Genomic DNA, 19,753 nt, shown 5'->3' on the forward strand with positions numbered 1-19,753 from the left:
AAAACTATCCTAAGGTAGTGATCCATTTTCATCTGGGATTCCTGGGGAGGCTTCCCTATCTCCCCAACAGCCCACTAAGAATGCAGTCAGGCTATTTGCTTTAGAAGGTGTCTAAACATTCTAAATGTGTATGAAATTCGAGGTTTCTAGATCTGTTATGGTGAGACCCCACCGTTTCCTCCAGCAATTGTAGGCCCAAATAGTGCAAATGGTTTCATACACAGTTCACTCATCATAATGCATCACCATAGCAACTCATGAGCAAACAATGGAGACTTAGAGCAGAAGGACATTTTCTGGCTTCGATTTTTTTTTTTTTTTTTTAACATGTAATGTGATCAGGTATACTTCCTGGAGAGAATGAGCCATCACAAAGTACAGAACCTTTCCTACAGGTAGGAAGGCTGCTTCCCAGAAAGCTGATCCCTGTATCCAGAGTACTACCTTATGTAATTGTTTTATCATGAGCTCAAGTGAGGTTCTTTCTACTAGGCCCCAAAGGAATTGATTGTGCGGATGTGACATCTCAGAGCTTCCTAGTCTTCCCACCTTAGCCATGTGAGAGATGGTACCTGCTATCTGATCAAACCTGGACTTGCTGGAGTGGTCAGGGCTGGAAGAGTGGGGGAGTTGTGGACACTGGCAAAATAAGCAGGGGTGATTGGAGGGAAAGGGCATCAAGGTAGTGGGGAGGGGGGTGTCAACCCAGCCCTGCCCCTTGCTACTAATCAGCATCCCTGTATTGACAAGTCATTTCACTTTGGGGAGCCTTGGTTTTCATCTATAAAATGAATGGGTTGGATTAAATCTCCAGCTCTGAATGCTATGGAAATGTGTATGTAATAAAGACAGAAGGACTATAAAGTGACTTAAGTGTAAGAAAAAGCAGTGGCCTGCTCTCCATGCTAGACTCGGGATTATTATCCTGCCCAGTAGTGAATAAGTGCTAGGGAAAGTGCTGGCCAGAATTAGTTTCCTGGGAAAGTAGTTTAAGGTGAGGAAAACGACTGAAGTTTAAGGCTCATGCGGCACTTATTCTTTGGTTTCAGCTGAACAAAATAAAGTGGAGAGGCCAGCTCACATCTGTCACCAGGCCCCATCTTAACTCTTTCCTAGATGACCTGTTGCGACGATCCCATAACTGAGGAAACATGGGTAGAGCGAGAATACTTGCACCCAGACATCCCCTTTGTGTGGGGAGGCTTTACTCCAAAGCCCTACCATCACCTAGCTGTGAAGCAGCCGTCTAGTACGAGACTAAAGTCCGTCACACATCGCCAACTCCTTTCCCCTTGGAAGGACCCAACTCAGCATACGTGGGGCTACCACACTTGGGTGGATGTGGGACGTCTACCCCCAGTTTTCCCCTCAAAGCCTGATAAAACTTATGATAGTAATGTCTGGCGATGGCTCACTCGCACTGAAGCCCATAAATGTTCTTTTACCAAGTACTGTATCCCTCCACCTTCCTATCTTGGGAAAAACACTTTATTGCGATTTATTGACACTCATCCTATCTTCACGGACCCAGAGAGAAAGAATAGGGTGGTCACCCAGACCAAGAAGGAGATCACAGAAGCAGGAATACTCAAATCAAGAAGTGAAGCCAGGGTACCCCCGCTGGATGGCCAGGGTAACATCTTGCCCCCCCCGAACTTCAAGAGGTAAGAAAATCATGAATCCCCCCCCCCCTTCAGCTGGCCTGTCTCTCTCCAAAAGAAAAATCCCAGTCCAAATGTTAATCTGTATTGGATATAGTATGGAGCACTTTGATAGGTGATGTGGGAAATACCTCTACATATGAAGTAGAAGGCTTTCCCCAAGGACCAGGCTATCTGGGGTCAGCATGTAAGTGCCAAAGGAATACAGATAGTTCAGAGTAAGAACACTGGAGGGGGAGTCTGGTTCAGTTTCTTGAAGACCACCTGAAGGATGGAAACGGGAGATGATTACCTCTGAACCAGATAGGAATGTGCCTCAAGTTAACAAAACTTGGCTCTCTTACCCCAGTTCACTTGGACCACTGTGGGGATTTGGAAGTAAGCCCCACTTAGTGTTTGGGCCTGAGTAGTCTATCAGGTGAAGAATGTAGACTGAAGCTCACCTGGCAAGGCCCTACATGTGGCTGTGATGTAAATATGACCCATTCTTGAGCCCAAGGTCTGATAATCCAGTTTGCCTTTTCTCTCTTCCCGCCTGCTTAACTCCAGGCTTTTTAGAGAAACTTGTCAGAGCAAGTTATATTGCTCCTATGAGTCGCTTTAGTAAAGGATTGGAATAAATGGCTAAAACAAGGTTTGGGGATTGTAGATTTTCAGGATTTCCCCTTTCTTCTTCCTGTGATTCCTGTGACTTACTGTGACTTCCTTACCCCCATATCTGGTTATTCCTGGATATCTCTAACAGGAGATCTCAAACAGATAAAAATAAATTTCATTGATATTCTAGTTCCAACCTTTTATTTAGCCTTTCTATAACATAGGCAGTGGGTCGTAGATTTAGAATTTTAGAATTTAGATCTTAGAGATCATGGTTATCCAGCTTTTGTCTGAAGACTTTCAATGAGGGGTCACCCTCTGCCTCCCAAGCCCCTTCTGTTGCTGGTAAGAAAAATGATAGAAAAGATCTTAAGCGTTCCCCCTCTCTCACTTTACAAAGGAGGAATCTCAGGATCAGAGCGATTAAAATGATTTGTGCAAGGACACAGTAAATGAAAGATCTGGGATCCTTCTACATATTTTAGTTTAAACTGGACCTAGAGTTTCATTTCTCTGAGAAACTCCTACCAATGCAGTTTGGAAAATATTCTGCAAATTGTAGTCTTAAACAGTGGCCTGGGGCATTGAGAAAGTAAGTGTCAGTAACAACTGCTTCTAATGCAAAATATTTTTGGAATAAATGCAAAATAATTTGGAGTCTATGAAGGACAGTACTAACAAATTACTGATCAGGAAAGGCTGTATCTGAGCTAGGTTGTGAAGGAAGCTAGGGAGGAGGAATCCACTAACCCATTGGCTCTAAAACAACCTATTTCACTTTTAGACAATTCTTACAGGTTTCTGACCTCAAGCCTAAACTTGCTGAGTTATTGTCCCCGGCAGCCAAAGGCAAGTAGAGTACAAGTCTACTAAGTGGTAGATTGTCTCTCAAATCCATGTGTCCCACTTAAATAATCTTTTTCTAAGTGAAACATGTTTGGTTCCTTCCACTGATCTTCCATTAGCATGCTCTGATGACCTTTGACTATTTTGGTTGCCCGTGAATCCTTCTCCAACTTACTAATCAATTTATTGATTAATCAACATATATTTACTGAGTGCTCCCTAGCTGCTTAGCCACCCCACTTGGGAAGAATGCCTTCCTGAAATACCTGGATGTGCCCTACTAAAATGAGAAAGAAAATAAAATGCAAACAACAAAAAGAGTGGCAATGCTATGTTCTAATCCACATTCAGTTCCCATGGTCCTCTTTCTGGATATAGATGGCTCTCTTCATCACAACATCATTGGAACTGGCCTGAATCATCTCATTGTTGAAGAGAGCCACGTCCATCAGAATTGATCATCATATAACCTTGTCGTTGCTGTATACAATGATCTCACAGGCTTTTCTTGATAAAGATAGTAGAGTGCTTTGCCATTTCCTTCAGTGAATTAGGGCAAGTAGAGGTTAAATGGTGGAGTGTCTGTCAGATTTGAGTCTTTCTGACTCCATGCCCAGAGTTCTTTCCACTGAGTCGCTTAGTTGCCTCATAGAATCTCTAGCTTCCTTCAGAGATTGGCTCATCAAAGTCTAGTCTGATCCCCCTAGCTCCTCCTTTACGAAAATCATAATGCATTGATTTGGTATATTTCCTTTTTTCTACTTTATATAAATCCATGTTACATTAGTGATAAGAGTTTGAGCCCTTTGAGCATAAGAGATTATTTTGGGATTGTTTTTATACAGTCAACCTGATAAGTGTTAAAACTTAAAATTTGTTCCTTCCTTGATTGATTGGTGAAAGAAAGCAGAGATATTCATAAACCACTGGTTCTTTTCCCCACACATAATGATACACACACATTTTTTATCAAACTCTCATTATGAATATATATGTATACCCATACACATTCATGTCAATGTGTACACATTTCCATATATTTTACATTTATTTTATCAAACTTTAATTTCTCAAGGTGGAAATGTTTTTGCATATTAATGATTGTTACATTCCCAATTTAAAAAAAAAAGGTTAAATGAATAGAGTGATAGGATGGTCAGTTAAGACTTTGCAAAGGAGATGGGGCTTTCGAGGTTTTGGAAGAAGCTAAGAATTTAGTGAATAACCCAGAGTGGGCCATAAAAATTGAGGACAGTTCAATTCATCAAAAAATCTTTTAAGTACCTACTTACAGACTCCTATGATTGGGAGAGGGGAGGAATATAAAATTGAGATTTGAGAATTCCCCTTATAAAAGTAGAATTTAATATCAATTAGAACACAATACATAATAGATAGACCACATCCCGTACATCCAGGCAGTTAAATCAATTTTCTTAATTTTTGTCATGCATTATTGCCAGAATGAAGGAATTAAAGAGGATAAACTGTATTTAAATATTTCTTAACTTGCAGTCTTTAAAGGGAAGTCATTCTGTCCCCATCCTCTGCGGACCTCCCCTTATGTCTCTATTCTCTCTTCACCACAAACAGGTACAGACACGTGTCACCAGGTGGACGCCTGGACCCTGGCTTTCAGCTTATATCCAACCCAGTCCCTAATTTACTCTGCAGAGGTTGGCCCTGCCCCAACCCTCAACCACATTACAAAGAGATGTCCATGAGATTGTTACTACAGCCTGCTCCTCCTCTGGACCCTGAAATGGTGAGAAATTACCAAATCCTTGCAAAAGACCGAGCAGCTACATCCATCTGCCATGTCGCAGAAGAACTCATCTTTGCACAAGGGTCAAAGTGTACAATTAGGAAAAGGGTTTCTAGGAAGGAGAAGGTTGTCTCATTCTCTGATACAACTTCACACAGGAGAAAAATTGGATAAGACTAGAGGATCCTCCAGCTCTAAAAGACACCAGAGAAAGATTGGTACATTATATTCTGTGTTCCAGAGACCTTAACCTGAGACACCTCTGCTCTGAGCAAGAAACCCTAGGGTGGTGGAAACTCCAGCTCATATGTGTTTTTTCAGCCTGCAAAGTTCTTTCCTCACAATTACCTTTTGAGGTAGATAGTCCTGTGTTTTATGGAAACCAAGATTAAGAGTGTCACTTAGAATAATCATAGAATTTTATCACTGTGAGGGACCTTATGAAGTCACCTAACCCAACCCCCTCATTTTACTTTTGAGGATATTAAAACCCCAAGAGGTTAAATGATTTGTTTGAGCTTCCACATATAGTAGATAGTAGAGGTGGGGAAGGGGGGAGGGAATTTCCCAGATTATTTGGCCTGAATTCTACTGCTCTTTAGAGCCTTTACACACACACACTCCGATAAAAACATAGATTACAATACAAAGAAGAACACGTCTATCAAAGATGAACGCCATTTCCTCTCTCCTCTGAAGGTTTTTTACATTCTGCTCCTCACTATAGAGAGAGGCACAATTCACACATTTTTTCTCTTTTTCCCCCTTTCCCCTTCTCTTTCCCTTTTCCCCTCCATTCCTCCTTCGCTCCCCCCTCCCCCCCCCCCAAGGTGAGCCTCCAGTACACTGGAGAGTTATATGTGAAATAGTGACTGGAGGCACAAATCCCATTTATTGCCTAATCCCTGCATTCAGTTTAGTGAAACCTGGGGGGCCATGAAGAGTCGAGGGACCACCCATTCCAACCTGCATCTGCTTCTACCTGGCAAGGAGACCTCTCCAAGAGGTCAGCCAGCAGCTCCCCCGGCCCCAGGTACCACTCCCGCTAGTTGTTCTATTTCCATTCCCTTGCTTCCTTCCAAGGTGATTTTTAGAACCATCTTTTCTAAAAACAAACCAGAAAAATCACTTTTTTATGCCTTTTGTGTTTACATCATAGTCATTCCTAACATCTTCCCACCATGAACCCTCTCTTGCAGCCTTCCTGGACTTATCCAAAGGTGAGGGAAAGTAATCACTCTCTCCTAACTCTGTTTTGATTGATCTACGCCTCGTCTGAAGCAGCCTGAAACCTTGAATACAGATGTTCTGGCTCCCATGCCACAGCCACTAGAGCAGCATTGCCTAATCTCTTTAAGGAGGGCCAACCTCCGTCTTATATTGTATCCCCAGTGTCTGACGACAAGGGCTGGTCCAGTCAGATCAAGAGGGGCCATTTTTCATTCAAAAAAAAAATCATCCCCACAAATATATGTTCTTTCTATGTGTATATATTATATATTTTTACGGATTTGTTCTTTGTATGTTGTTAAGCCCTTTCTATCCTTAAATGTTTCATTTAGATAATAAACTCCCAAGAAGGCACAAAGCCTATCTTATTTAGCCCACACTGAAAAGCACCTTTCACAGTGACTAATAAATTACTTTTGTTGAAGAAAATGTTTTTTTACTGATTGAACAATCATTGGGAATTTGGTCAGTATAAGACTAAGTATTATGAGGTATCTAGATAAAATACTCTAGGTATCGCATAAGATATTTATGTAGCTTGGAGCAGTTGCTGCTGCAGGTTACTCTTTCGACATGAACCACCAGATAACACTTAAAGCTCAAGCCACCCCAGCTGCTCCATGAACCTGGGTAACACTGAGGTAACGAGAGGACACCAAGTGCGAAGAGTGCCAGGTCTGGAGTCAAAAGGACTCATCTTCATCAGTACAAATCTTACTATTGAAATATCATTTGTTATATGTAATATTATTATAATATATTATATGTACTTACATGTTATTATAATGTTATAATTTTTTATTATATTTTTATTTATTTAATATTATTAATAATCATTACTTACACCTACCGTTGACTTGCCTGAACCTTGCTTGCCTCCGTTTCCTCAAAAGAAATGGCAAACTACTTCAATATTTGTCAAGAAAACCCCAAATGGGGTCAGAAATGGAGACATAACTGAACAACAAGCCACAAAAACATGGCATCCCCTAATCCCAGCCTGGAGCAATAAACTCAATACCAAATAAATGCACCTGATTATTTTTCAGTCATTTTTCAGTGTGCTGGGTTACCTGTTTCTATCCACAAATGCAGATTAATTCTCTAAAATCTTAATTCTCGGCGATAATATTACTCTTCACCTCTTCCTTCAGCTACCCACTTGGAAAATCAATCTTACTTCCCTTTTCAGTTTAGCTACAAATAATCAGATTAGACCCATAATTAAATGGAAAAGGAACTGAGCTAAAGTGAAAAAGGCATGAGTGGCTATAATGATCTCAGACAAGGCAAAAGCAAAAATAGACCTAAATAAAGTGACAAATAATGACAATAAATTAAAATGACATTTTTCTAAAAGATGTCAAAGATAACTAATTACTATCCATATTCAACCTTTATGTACCAGATGGAACAGCATCCAAATTTTGAGGTAAAAATTAAATTTATTACAAGGTGGGCAATAAAACTATACTATTGGGAGACTTCAATTTATCCCCCTCAAATCTAGATAAATCTAACTATAAACCAAACAAGAAAGAAATTAAGGCGATAAATAAAATTCGATAAATAAAATTTTAAAATAGATATGACAAACTCCTGGAAAATATTAAAGGGGAATAGCAAGGAATGTACCTATTTTTCATCTGTGCATGGCACCTTTACAAAACAGATTAGGTACACAATATGCAGAAACTAATGAACACAGTAACCTAGTGTTTGATGAACTTTAAGATCACAGCTATTTGAGACAAGAATTCATTATTGAGTGGAGTACTGAAAAGTAGTCTGTCAGAAACTAGTCATAGGCCAGTATCGAACAACACATACTAAGATAAGCACAAAATAGATATATGATTTAGCCATAAAGGATATCATAAGCAAAGTACTGGTTATGGAAGAAATTGCTTGTTAGATCTATGCATAGGGAAAGAGTTCATGATCAAAAACAAAAGACAGAGAGAGCCTCATGAGAAGAATAGATAATTTTGATTATATAAAATTAAGTTTTTTACACAAAACCAAGGTAGCTAAATAAAATTAAAAGAAAAATGGGAATATTGGGGAAAAAAATCTTTTCAGTAAGTTTCTCTAATAAAGGTCTCATTTCTTAAATATTTAGGGAAGTGAATCAAATTTAGAAGGCTAAGAACCATTTTCCAATTGATACAAAAATTAAAAGGATATGAAGTTAGTTTTTAGTAGAAAAAATCAAAGCTATCAATAGTCATATGACAAAATCTGTAAATCATTAATTATAGAAATGAAAATTAAAACAACTCTGAGGTATCTTCACACCCATGAAATTGACTAAGATGACAAAAAAAGAAGATGGCAAATATTGGAAGAAAGAATACACATATATTCATAATTGGGTACACATATAGATTTCACCTAACAAAGAAACAAGAGGGAATGGATTTTAGGGAAGGGGAGCACATAAGAAAGAGGGTAAATTGAGGGAAGGATTAGTCAGAAGCAAACCAAACTTTTTTTTTTTTTTTTTAAATTTAATAGCTTTTTATTTACAGGATATATACATGGCTAACTTTACAGCATTAACAATTGCCAAACCTCTTGTTCCAATTTTTCACCTCTTACCCCCCCACCCTCTCCCCTAGATGGCAGGATGACCAGTAGATGTTAAATATATTAAAATATAAATTAGATACACAATAAGTATACATGACCAAAACGTTATTTTGCTGTACAAAAAGAATCAGACTCTGAAATATTGTACAATTAGCTTGTGAAGGAAATCAAAAATGCAGGTGTGCATAAATATAGGGATTGGGAATTCAATGTAATGGTTTTTAGTCATCTCCCAGAGTTCTTTTTCTGGGCATAGCTAGTTCAGTTCATTACTGCTCCATTAGAAATGATTTGGTTGATCTCGTTGCTGAGGATGGCCTGGTCCATCAGAACTGGTCATCATATAGTATTGCTGTTGAAGTATATAATGATCTCCTGGTCCTGCTCATTTCACTCAGCATCAGATCGTGTAAGTCTCTCCAGGCCTTTCTGAAATCATCCTGTTGGTCATTTCTTACAGAACAGTAATATTCCATAATATTCATATACCACAATTTATTCAGCCGTTCTCCAACTGATGGACATCCATTCAGTTTCCAGTTTTTAGCCACTACAAAAAGGGCTGCCACAAACATTCGTGCACATACAGGTCTCTTTCCCTTCTTTATAATCTCTTTGGGATATAATCCCAGTAGTAACACTGCTGGATCAAAGGGTATGCACAGTTTGATAACTTTTTGAGCATAGTTCCAAACTACTCTCCAAAATAAACCAAACTTTTTTTAATTAAAGCTTTTTATTTACAAAGCATATGCACGGGTAATTTTTCCAACATTGACCCTTCCAAAGCCTTTTGTTCCAAATTTTCCCCTCCTTCCCTCCACTTCCTCTCCTAGGTGGCAGGTAATTCAATACATGTTAAATATGTTGAAATACATGTTAGATCCAATATGTGTATACATATTTATATAGTTATCTTACTACAAGAAAAATCAGATCAAGAAGGAAGGAAAAAAACTGAGAAAGAAAACAAAATGCAAGCAAATAACAGAAGAGAGTGAGAATGCTAAATTGTGTTCCACACTCAGTTCCCACAGTCCTCTCTCTGTTTGTAGATGGCTCTCTTCATCACTGAACAAGTGGAACTGCAAACCAAACTCTTAAAGAGAAGGTGAGAAAAACAAGAAGGAAAAATATAATAAAATCAGTAGATCAAAATACACAATTAGCAATCATAACTATAAATATGAATGGGATAAACTTATCTATAAGAACAGAAAAGGATAGTAGAATGGATTAAAAACCAGAATCTAACTATGTTATTATAAGAAACTTGAAACAAAGAAGTCCACACAGACTTAAAACAATGGGCTAGAATAGAAGCTATTATGCTTCATCTGAATTTTAAAAGGAATACCAAATATGATCTTAGACAAAGCAAGAACAAAAATATATCTAAGTAAAATAGATAAACAGCAAACAATTAATTAATAGTATGTAAAAGTAATAGCCACCAATTGGCAGTCTCTAAATTCTTAAAGTAATAACAAAGAGGAATATCAAAGGGGGGAATTCAAATTATCTCTTCCAGATCTAAATTGTGTAACCAAAAACAAACAAAAGTAAAATAGAAATTTAGACATTTAGAAAATAGAAATAGAATTTTAGAAAAGTTAGCTATGCTAAATCTCTAGAAAATACTGAATAAGAGAAAGAAGTATATTTATTTTTCAGCTGTGTATTGCACCATCCCCAAAACTGACCATGTACTGGGCATAAAAACCCTACAAACAAATGCAAAAAAGCAGAACTATCAAATACATCTTTTACTGATAATATGATTACTTAATTAATTTACTTATAATTTTTAAAGCTTTTACAAAAATATTTACTTCAAAAGATATGACCATAAATATATAAACTTACTCCCCCAACACAGGGAAGAAAAGGTGATTAAGTTTAAAGTTTAGCTAAATTCCTATAAAATATACAATTCCAATTCCAAATCCAAAACCCACTTTGGGCTTAAATACTTAGCATACTGGTTTCTCCAGGCTCCCCTACTGAATTGAAATATCCCATGTAGAATATTGACTTCAACAATGATCTTTGCCCTCCAAAAGGCAAAAAGGAACATGCAGAAAAGAGTGTAAGCCAGAAACACCCCATACTGTAATTTGTTGATTTGTTTTTTTACTTAATAGCATTTTATTATTAAATGATATTTATTATTTATATTTATTATTAAAGATACTTTTTCCAATAGTTACTTTTGAAGCATCTTTTAAAAATAATTTTTGCTATATGAATAAAGCCTTTGTGGATTAAAAATTACATTTGTCAATTGGTACAGCTTAATCCTTTGTGGTATTCTTAAGTACTGGTCTTTCTAGTATTGATTTTTAAATTTTCAGTAGTATTTATTTTTCCAATTACATGTAAAGATAGTTTTTAACCTTCATTTTTGTAAGATTTTGAGTTCCAGTCTTTTTTCTCCCTCTCTCCCTTACCTTCCTCCTCCTCAAAATAGCAAGTATTCTGATATAAGTTATACATGTACAATAATTTTAAACGTATTTCCATGTTAGTCATCTTGTGAAAGAAGAATCAGAATAAAAGGGGAAAACCATGAGAAAGAAAAACAAAAGCAAATAAAGGAAAGGGAAAATAGTATTCTTTAATCTGCATTCAGTCTCCATATTCTTTTTCTGGCAATGGATGGCATTTTCCATCATAAATCTTTTAGAATTGTCTTAGATCGCTGTATTGCTGAGAAGAGTTAAATCTATTATAGTTGATTATCACATAATGTTGTTGTTACTGGATATAATGTTCTCCTGGTTCTGCTCACTTCACTAAGTATCAGTTTATATAAGTCTTTTCAGATTTTTTTTTTAAATTAGTATGTTCATCCTTTATTATATCACAATAGTGTTCCATTACATTAATGTATCATAATTAATGGGCATCCTCTCAATTTCCAATTTTTTGCTGTCAAAGAGAGCTGCTACAAATATTTTTGTACTTATTCGATCTTTTCCCTTTTTATGATCTCTTGGGGATACAGATGCTACTGGATCAAAGAATATGCACAATTTTATAGCCTTTTATAGCCGATTTATATTATATTATTTATATTATAGCCTTTTATTACTATTACTATTATTATTATTACTATTATTACTATAATTATTACTATTACTATTTCTATTACTATTACTATTATTACTATTACTTATTACTATTTATATTATAGTCTTTTATAGCCTATTTGCTGTGCAAGTCATTTAACCTTGTTTGCCTCAGTTTCCTCATCTGTAAAATGAGTTGGAGATGGAAGAGATAAATCACTCCACTGTCCACAAGAAAATCCCAAAATAGGGTCACAAAAAGTCAGACAAAACTGAAATCAACAACAACAAAGCTAAGATCTCCATTATCACCAGTGATATTCAATACTGTGCTAGAAATATGGTAAGAAGACAAACAGAAATTAAAGGTCTGTACATCAAAGACAGTTAAGAAAGAGGAAAGGACCCATATGTACAAAAAAATTTGTGGTAGCTCTTTTCATAATGACAAAGAATTGGAAATTAAGAAAGTGCCTATCAATTAAAAATGATTTCAGAGAAATCTAGGAAGACTTATATGAGATGATGCAAAGTGGAGTGAGCAGAACCAGCAAAATAACTTATACAATAATATTGATGAGGACAAACAACTTAGGAATTCTGATAAACAAAATTATCAAAATTCTACAGGACTTAGGAGGAAACATGCTATCCACCTTCAGACAGAGAGATAATGGACTCAGGGTATAGACTGAAGCACACACTCATTCACACACACACACACACACACACACACACACACACACTTGACATCTGGGAATTTGTTTTGCTTGAGTATATATATTTGTAATAGTTTTTATTTTTCTTGCTTTCTCAATGGGGAGAAAGGGGGAAGGGAGTAAGAGAGTTCAGAAATATAAAAATTGAATTTAAAATAACTTTAAAATATTAATGAACAAAAATCAAAATATAAATATAAAGAAAAATTTTAAAAATGTTTAAGGATTAAAGAGTAAAAGAAAAAAAAAAAGAACAGGATGAAATCAAATGATAAAGGGCTTTAAGAGCCAAACAGAGGGATGGGTTTCTTATCCAAAAGTCAAAGGAACGACAGAATGAAATTTCTGAACTTCTCCAGAGCCATTCAAGATGGTGGAGTCAATGCTGTTCTGAAGTCCTCTGTCACTATTTGCTCCTATCATGTGGTAAGGTTTCTGTGTAGCATAAATTGTCAAAGTATCCACAGCAGTCCTTAATTTCCATTTGTAATATTTTTCTGTTTTGAATAAACTGAATTTGGTCCCAATTACTGTAGATATACAGGATTCACATTTCTGGTGATAATTATAATTTCTGTAAGGCACACTGATACGGTTTAAATATGAATTTCCCTTATCGCCAATGCCAGAGAGGTTTAATCCCTGAATATGCTACAGAAACATCTTTTTCAAATGTTTCCCTCAAAATGCCAGTGGCTGCCATTGGAAATTTGTGAAAAACTCATTTCAAAGTCAATGATTTCATCCATGATTATATTACAAAGTGGGAAAATAGATGGGCAAGAGGGAATAATTTGGTTTGAACCCTTACGTGGAGATCACAGAAAAGAAATGTGAGCAGGCATTTTAAGTTTATTATTTGCTTCCAGATCCAAGCACATTCTTTGCATTTTACATTTATGCTTGCTTGCAAGGATTTAGAGCAAATTTATACTTGAAATAGAATGATCACCAGAAACCCACAAATTAGCTGTGAAGTAGGCTGTGATTGGTAAACTCTGAGGTTGGATATGGAATATCAATGGATAACAATCCACTGACAAGTTCTAAGTAGGATGTCACCATGGAGAGATATTGCTACTAATCAACTTTGAGTTTGACCAGGAAGACCAATAGTGATGCAAAAGCCCCATTACATAAAAATTTTGCTTCAGAAACCTTGGCAATGGGTGATGATGATTTGTGACACATAAGGAACAGCTTTATTTACATAAGAAAATATAGTTAAAGAGTCTTGGACTTGCCCGGGAGCATGTGACAAAAATCAGAACAAGTCGTTTCTTTTTTTTTTTTTCTTTTAATCAACTAATTATTTATTTCTTTTAAATGTATTTCCATATTCATCATGCTGCACAAAAAAAAATTAGCTCTAATGAAGAAATCCATCTGCACCCAGAGAGGGGACAGTGGGAACTGAATGTGAATCACAACGTAGTATTTTCACTCTTTTTGTTGTTTGCTTGCATTTTGTTTTCTATCTCATTTTTTTTTCCTTTTGATCCGATTTTTCTTGTGCAGAATATTTGTGGAAATATGAATAGAAGAATTACACATGCTTAACATATATTGGATTACTTGCTGTCTAGGGGGAGAGGGTGGGAGAAGGAAGGAAAAGAATTAGAACACAAGGTTTGTAAGGGTGAATGTTGAAAATTATCCATGTATATATTTTGAAAATAAAAAGCTTTAATTAAAAAGAAGAAAAATTACATCAAAAAGGAAAAAAAATCAAGCAAACAACTACAACAAAAGTGAAAATACCATCCTTTGATCCATATTCAGTCTCCATAGTTCTCTCTCTAGATGCACATTGCTCTCTCCAGAGTAAGTCTATTGGAATTGCCTTAAATCACCTCATTTTTGAAAAGAGCCAAGTCCATCACAGTTGAATAATCATATAATCTTGTTGTTACTGTGCTCTATGCTCACTTCACTTAGCATTAGTTCATATAAGTCTTCCCAGGCTTCTCTGGAAAAGTCCATTTATTCCTATACTCTCTAGTGTTTTTTAATAGGAATGAATGTTGGATTTTATCAAATGCTTTTTCTGCATCTATCGAAATAATCATGGTTTTTGTTAATTTGGTTATTGATATGGTCAATTATGCTAATAATTTTCCCAATATTAACCAGCTCTGCATTCCTGATATAAATCCTACTTGGTCGTGGGGTATTATCCTGGGTCTGTAATCTCTGCAATTTCCAGGCTTTTCTGAAATCAGCCTGCAGAGCAAGTCTTGTGGCACTAAATCAGTCCTTCTTTCCCTGGTCGGTCTAAAGAAACTTCAGGTCGAATGACTATTTTTGTTGTTGTCCAATCATTCTATCATGTCTGACCCTGCAATTCCTCCAACTCTAACCCTAACCTGAATGCACACCAAGCCCCTCTACCCTCCGCTATCTCTCAAAGTCCATTCGAGTTCTTTAGTCCTGTGATACTATATCCATCTTACCCTTTGCCATCTCCTTTTCCTTTTATGTTCAGTCTTCCCAATGTCAAGGAAGATTTTATATATATATATATATATATATATATATGTGCATATATATATAAAATAAAAATATATATTATATATGTGTATAATATATACATATATTATAATATAATATATAATAATATAATAAATTATATATATAATATTTATAATATATAACTATATATATATTTGGCTGAGGCAATTGGGATTAAGTGACTTGCCCAGGATCACACAGCTAGGATGTGTTAGGTCTCTGATTCAGATTTGAACTCAGGTCCTCCTGACTTCAGGGATAGTGCTCTATCCACTGTGCCCCCTAGCTGCACTTGAGCCTATGTATTTTACAGAAAAACAGTTGGGGGCTACTTATGAACAACTGATCCGTGGTTATTGAAAACACTTTCTGATATGACGTGACTAGTGTCAAGTAAAGAAAGCTTTATGTTCTACAGAAACGCCTACGTCTTACATGGGCACAAGACACGTAAGGACTAGTGAGTGGGCAACATGTACATGTACCTCCCATAATTGTGGTCCAGAATAGTTACTCATGTCATCACTACATCCACCACCAGGTGGCACTCCTACTCCAATCCACCAGACCAGGCCTTTTTCACTCAAAAATTTAAGAGTTTTCTGCCTAAATTTCTGAGCATATATGATGGTAAGCACTCCCAGCTTCCCAGTGTCCTCTTTATTCTTCCCAACTAAATCTAGGGTTTAACATGTAAAAATCACTCTAGGATAGTTTATTAATTTATCGAATTGGATTATTTGCCCTTATTCCATTAAGATTTTTATTTTCTTCTCAATTTTGTGTGAACCCAAAACATACACATTTATATAAAATAGAGTATGTTGACTGGGAGGTGGGGTTGATGCTGAAAGCTCACCGGCAAATGCTGTGAAATATCTTGGGAGATATTTCCATTCTTCTTAGTCCAAAAGAAGGTGGGGGAAATCTTATGCATTTTGGGGTCTGGGTGGGATTTGAACAGGTTCTTGAAATTGTAACACTCAAAAGAGAAAGTAAAGAATGCTAGGTGAGGTTAAAAAAATAGGCGAACAAAATGAAAACAAATGTGTGAAGGAAGGGGGCCTGCCCAGCAGCATCACATCTCAAAATATGCTACAAAGCAACCATCTTTTCAAATATTTGGTAGGAGATAAAAAATATAAAAAACTTATCAATGGAATAGATTTAGTATGTGGTATATTAAAACAAACAAAATAAGATAGTGTATGATAAACCAAAGAAAAGGGTAAGGATTTATTATTCAATTCAATTCAATATTAAATTAGATTTCTCTTAATAAATGATTCTGTTGAATTATCAGCAACCCTCTCTCCTTATTTTCCATCTCCACTAGCCCATTTGTGTTGTGCTGGTCACAACAAATATCAATAAAGATGTGATATCTGAGATTATGAGAATAGAATAAAATATATAATGAGGGAGACAACATGGAAAGAAATACATTGGATCATATACAGAATAAATAAAAAAAGTAATTAAGAGATGGAAAGCACTGGAATTAAGAGGGGTTGAGAAGGTTTCCTGCAGGATTTGATGTTTTAGTTGGTTGGGACTTGAAGGAAGCCAGGGAGGTCAGGAGGAGATAGAGCATTCCAGGCATGGGGAACTTCCAGAGAGAATTCCCAAAGCTGAGATAGAAGTATCTTGTTTGTGGAGCAGCCAGGCAAGGACAGTGTCACTGCTTCAAAGAGTACATGTTGGGGAATGAAGTGTAAGAAGGCTGGAAAGGTAGGAAGGGAGGAGGTATTGAAGGGCTTTGAATTTGGTAAAAACTGCTGGAAAACTGAAAAGGAACTTAGAATTGAATTTAGATCAATATATTATAGAGTATAAGCTCCAATTAAATACAGGACTAAGATATAAAAAGTTGCATCATAAATAAATTAGAGAGGTAGAGGAGATCCCTATCATAACTACAGATAGGGGAAGAGCTCTTGACTAACCAAGAGATAGAAAGGATCCCAGGAGATAAAAGTCATTTTTTTTTCATTTTATAAAATTGAAAAGCTTTTGTATAAATAAAATCAATGCAGTTCAAATTAGAAAGAAAATAGTTAATTGAGGGAGGATCTCTGTATGGATTTTACTTGGATATCTATAGAGAACTCCCAGGAAGCTAAAGACTTTGGTAACTGGAATGTTCCCCTCCTTCTAAGATTAATCAAGAGTGCATTGAATCATGAGAAAACATAAGGTCCTAGCACATTTACTGGGGCACTGTGAACTTTACATAATATTGAGTCTCCAGAAATTAACAACATGCTTCAGAGAGTTAGATCATAGAAAACAGAAACCAAGATGGATCACAGAACAGTGCTTTTCATAATAACATGGTTTTAAGATATATAAGCAACAGGATTTCTCTTAATAAACAGTTCTGTTGAATTATCAGCAACCCTGTCTCCTTATTTTCCACCGCCACCAGCCCATTTGTGTTGTGCTAGTCACAACAAATATCAATAAAGATGTGATATCTGAGATTAATGAGAATAGAATAAAATATATAAGAGAAAAGAGAACAAAATCAAGAGAATAATTATTTTGGATGATGCTAATGAATGAATTTATTTTGTTTGATTATGTTTGTTTGTTACAAGAATAGGTTTGGGGGCATGAAATTAGTGAGAGGAGAGTGATAAATCTTTTTTTAAATGACTTATTACTCCTTTCACTGACTCAAAGTGACTCAAGAGATGTCATTAATGCATTTTTTACAAATGCACAGAAGAACTAGGGATGTCGTAATTCCTGCTATTAGAGTCTGTTTAATTTGGTGGATTGATTGTGTTCAGGAGTTCTGAGTGACAGATAGAACTAGGAGTCCTAGCTAAATATGTTGAGCCCCCACAAAGGGATGGGGTACTAGGTTGCTTAATGAGGGACGAACCAATCAAGGTCAGAACCAAAATTTCTATGCCAGCATTTATTAAGTCATTTCTATGTCAAACCTTTATTAAGAACTTACTAAGTGCCAGGTACAGAGCTAAGTGATAGGGATACAAAAATAGGTAAAAACAAAAACAAAAAAATCTGCCCTCAAAGAACTCATGATATAATGAGGGAGACAAACAAATATTTGCAAACAAGCTGCATCCAAGATAAATTGAAAATAAGTAAGAGAGGGAAACCTGTAGAATTAAGATGGGAAAGACTTCTTGTAGATTAAGAGATTTTAATTGAGATTTAGTATGGACTTTAGTTGGACTAAGAAGGTGGAGATGAGGAGGGAGAGCATTCCATTCATTGAGAACAAACAGAAAAATGCCTGGAGCTAGCTGAGAGGTAGAATGTCTTATTGTGGAATAGTCAGGAGGACTTGCTGGACTGAAGAGGACATCTAAGAAGCTTGAAAATTAGGAGGTGGCTAGGTGATGAAGGGCTTTAAATGCCAAATTGATCATTTTGTATTTAATATTGGATGAAACAGGGAGTCACCAGAATTTACTGAGAAAGAGTTGACCTGTGCTTTAGGAAAGCAATGAATGGATTAGCGTGGAAAGAGACTTGAGGCAAGTCTGTTAGCAGGCCAGTCCAACATGGAATGCTGAGGGCCATCAATGTGGTGGTGGTGTCCTAAAAGAGAGGTAAAAGCATATTTGTAATCAGTAATTAGCCTTAAGTGCTTAGTTGTCTGACCTCAGTGCATTAACTCAAGAGTTTCAGCCCTTTACATTTCCTGCTTTCTTTTGTTTTAGAACACAGGTGGTCATGCCATCCCTGACTTCTCAGGGAGGTGAGAACCCCAAAAAGGAGTTGATCACGTTGTATGGAAAGGAAGGCAAGCTATACAGGCTTTTACTATGCTTCTAGCTTCCTCTCTTGTTATTCCAAATTGTAAATGTAAAGCTCGAGCAGCCTGATGATATTTAAAATGAGATTCTTGGGCTCCCTGAAATAAAGGAGTATTGGCCAATGGTTAGAAGGCTATCTGCCTTTGAATTACCATCAAAAATAGGACTTGGAAGTCCACTATGAGAGTGGACATGCAAGATATAATCTTACCTGCCTTCTCACTTGCTCTTGAAGTTCCTTAAAGAGCTGATATATATTAGAGACTACAAATTTTATTTGGACTGAATAGGCCGAATCAGATATTATATTTATATCTCCTGGATAATAAGTAAGAGCTAAAATGATTGCATACAATTCATTCTGCTGAGTGGATTGAAAAGGAATTCTAACTACTCTATAGTTAAGTCACGAGAGTATATAGCGCAACTATTATGTTTGGATGCATCTGTAAAGATAGTTGGTCCTTTAAGAGGAACTTTAGAAACCTTTTCTTCAAGAATCCATCACCAATTATGTAACAGTCTGATTATCTTTAATGGAGACCCATGTGTAAAATTTGGAGCCATGGCTAATAAAATTTGCCACTCTGGGATGGTTTCACAGCATACATTAATTTGTACATTAGTATAAAAGGTGTACATCTTGTCAGGTCTTATCCCAGATAATTGTACTGCTTGCTTAATGACCTTTAGTAAAATTCTAGCCATAAGCACTGGATAAGGAGTAAGGCTTTGTTCTGGTTGTGCTGGGAGGTTCACGCACTCTATCACATTGTCTCCTTGATGAAAGACTGCTATGGGTGCCTCTTATGTAGCAAAAACTGATATTTCCAAGGGTTTTTGAATGACTCTTTCAACCACATTGGATAAAGCCAGTTTAACTTCTCTTAAAGCCTCTTGAGCTTCTTTTGTAAGCTGGTGTGGTGATTTTAAAGCACTGCCTCTCCTTAAAATGTCATATAATGAT

General features: G+C 36.4%; 1 protein-coding gene across 2 annotated transcripts; it reads left to right on the plus strand.

Annotated features, from left to right (window-relative positions):
* On the plus strand, nt 1–6,823 carry TEX52 (testis expressed 52). 2 transcript variants are annotated; one of them, XM_023504610.2, is made up of 3 exons: nt 1–1,664; nt 4,698–4,869; nt 6,069–6,823. In XM_023504610.2, the coding sequence occupies exons 1-3, from the start codon at nt 1,117–1,119 to the stop codon at nt 6,126–6,128; spliced, it is 780 nt and encodes a 259-aa protein (XP_023360378.1). In that variant the 5' UTR covers nt 1–1,116; the 3' UTR covers nt 6,129–6,823. The 2 variants fall into 2 exon arrangements, with proteins under 2 accessions (XP_023360378.1, XP_023360377.1); XM_023504609.2 differs by having other exon boundaries at nt 1–395; nt 1,050–1,664; nt 4,698–6,823.
* Nucleotides 6,824–19,753: the final 12,930 nt, after the last annotated feature.

The sequence above is a fragment of the Sarcophilus harrisii genome, chromosome 5, assembly GCF_902635505.1.
Source record: "Sarcophilus harrisii chromosome 5, mSarHar1.11, whole genome shotgun sequence".
NCBI classification, from domain to species: domain Eukaryota; kingdom Metazoa; phylum Chordata; class Mammalia; order Dasyuromorphia; family Dasyuridae; genus Sarcophilus; species Sarcophilus harrisii.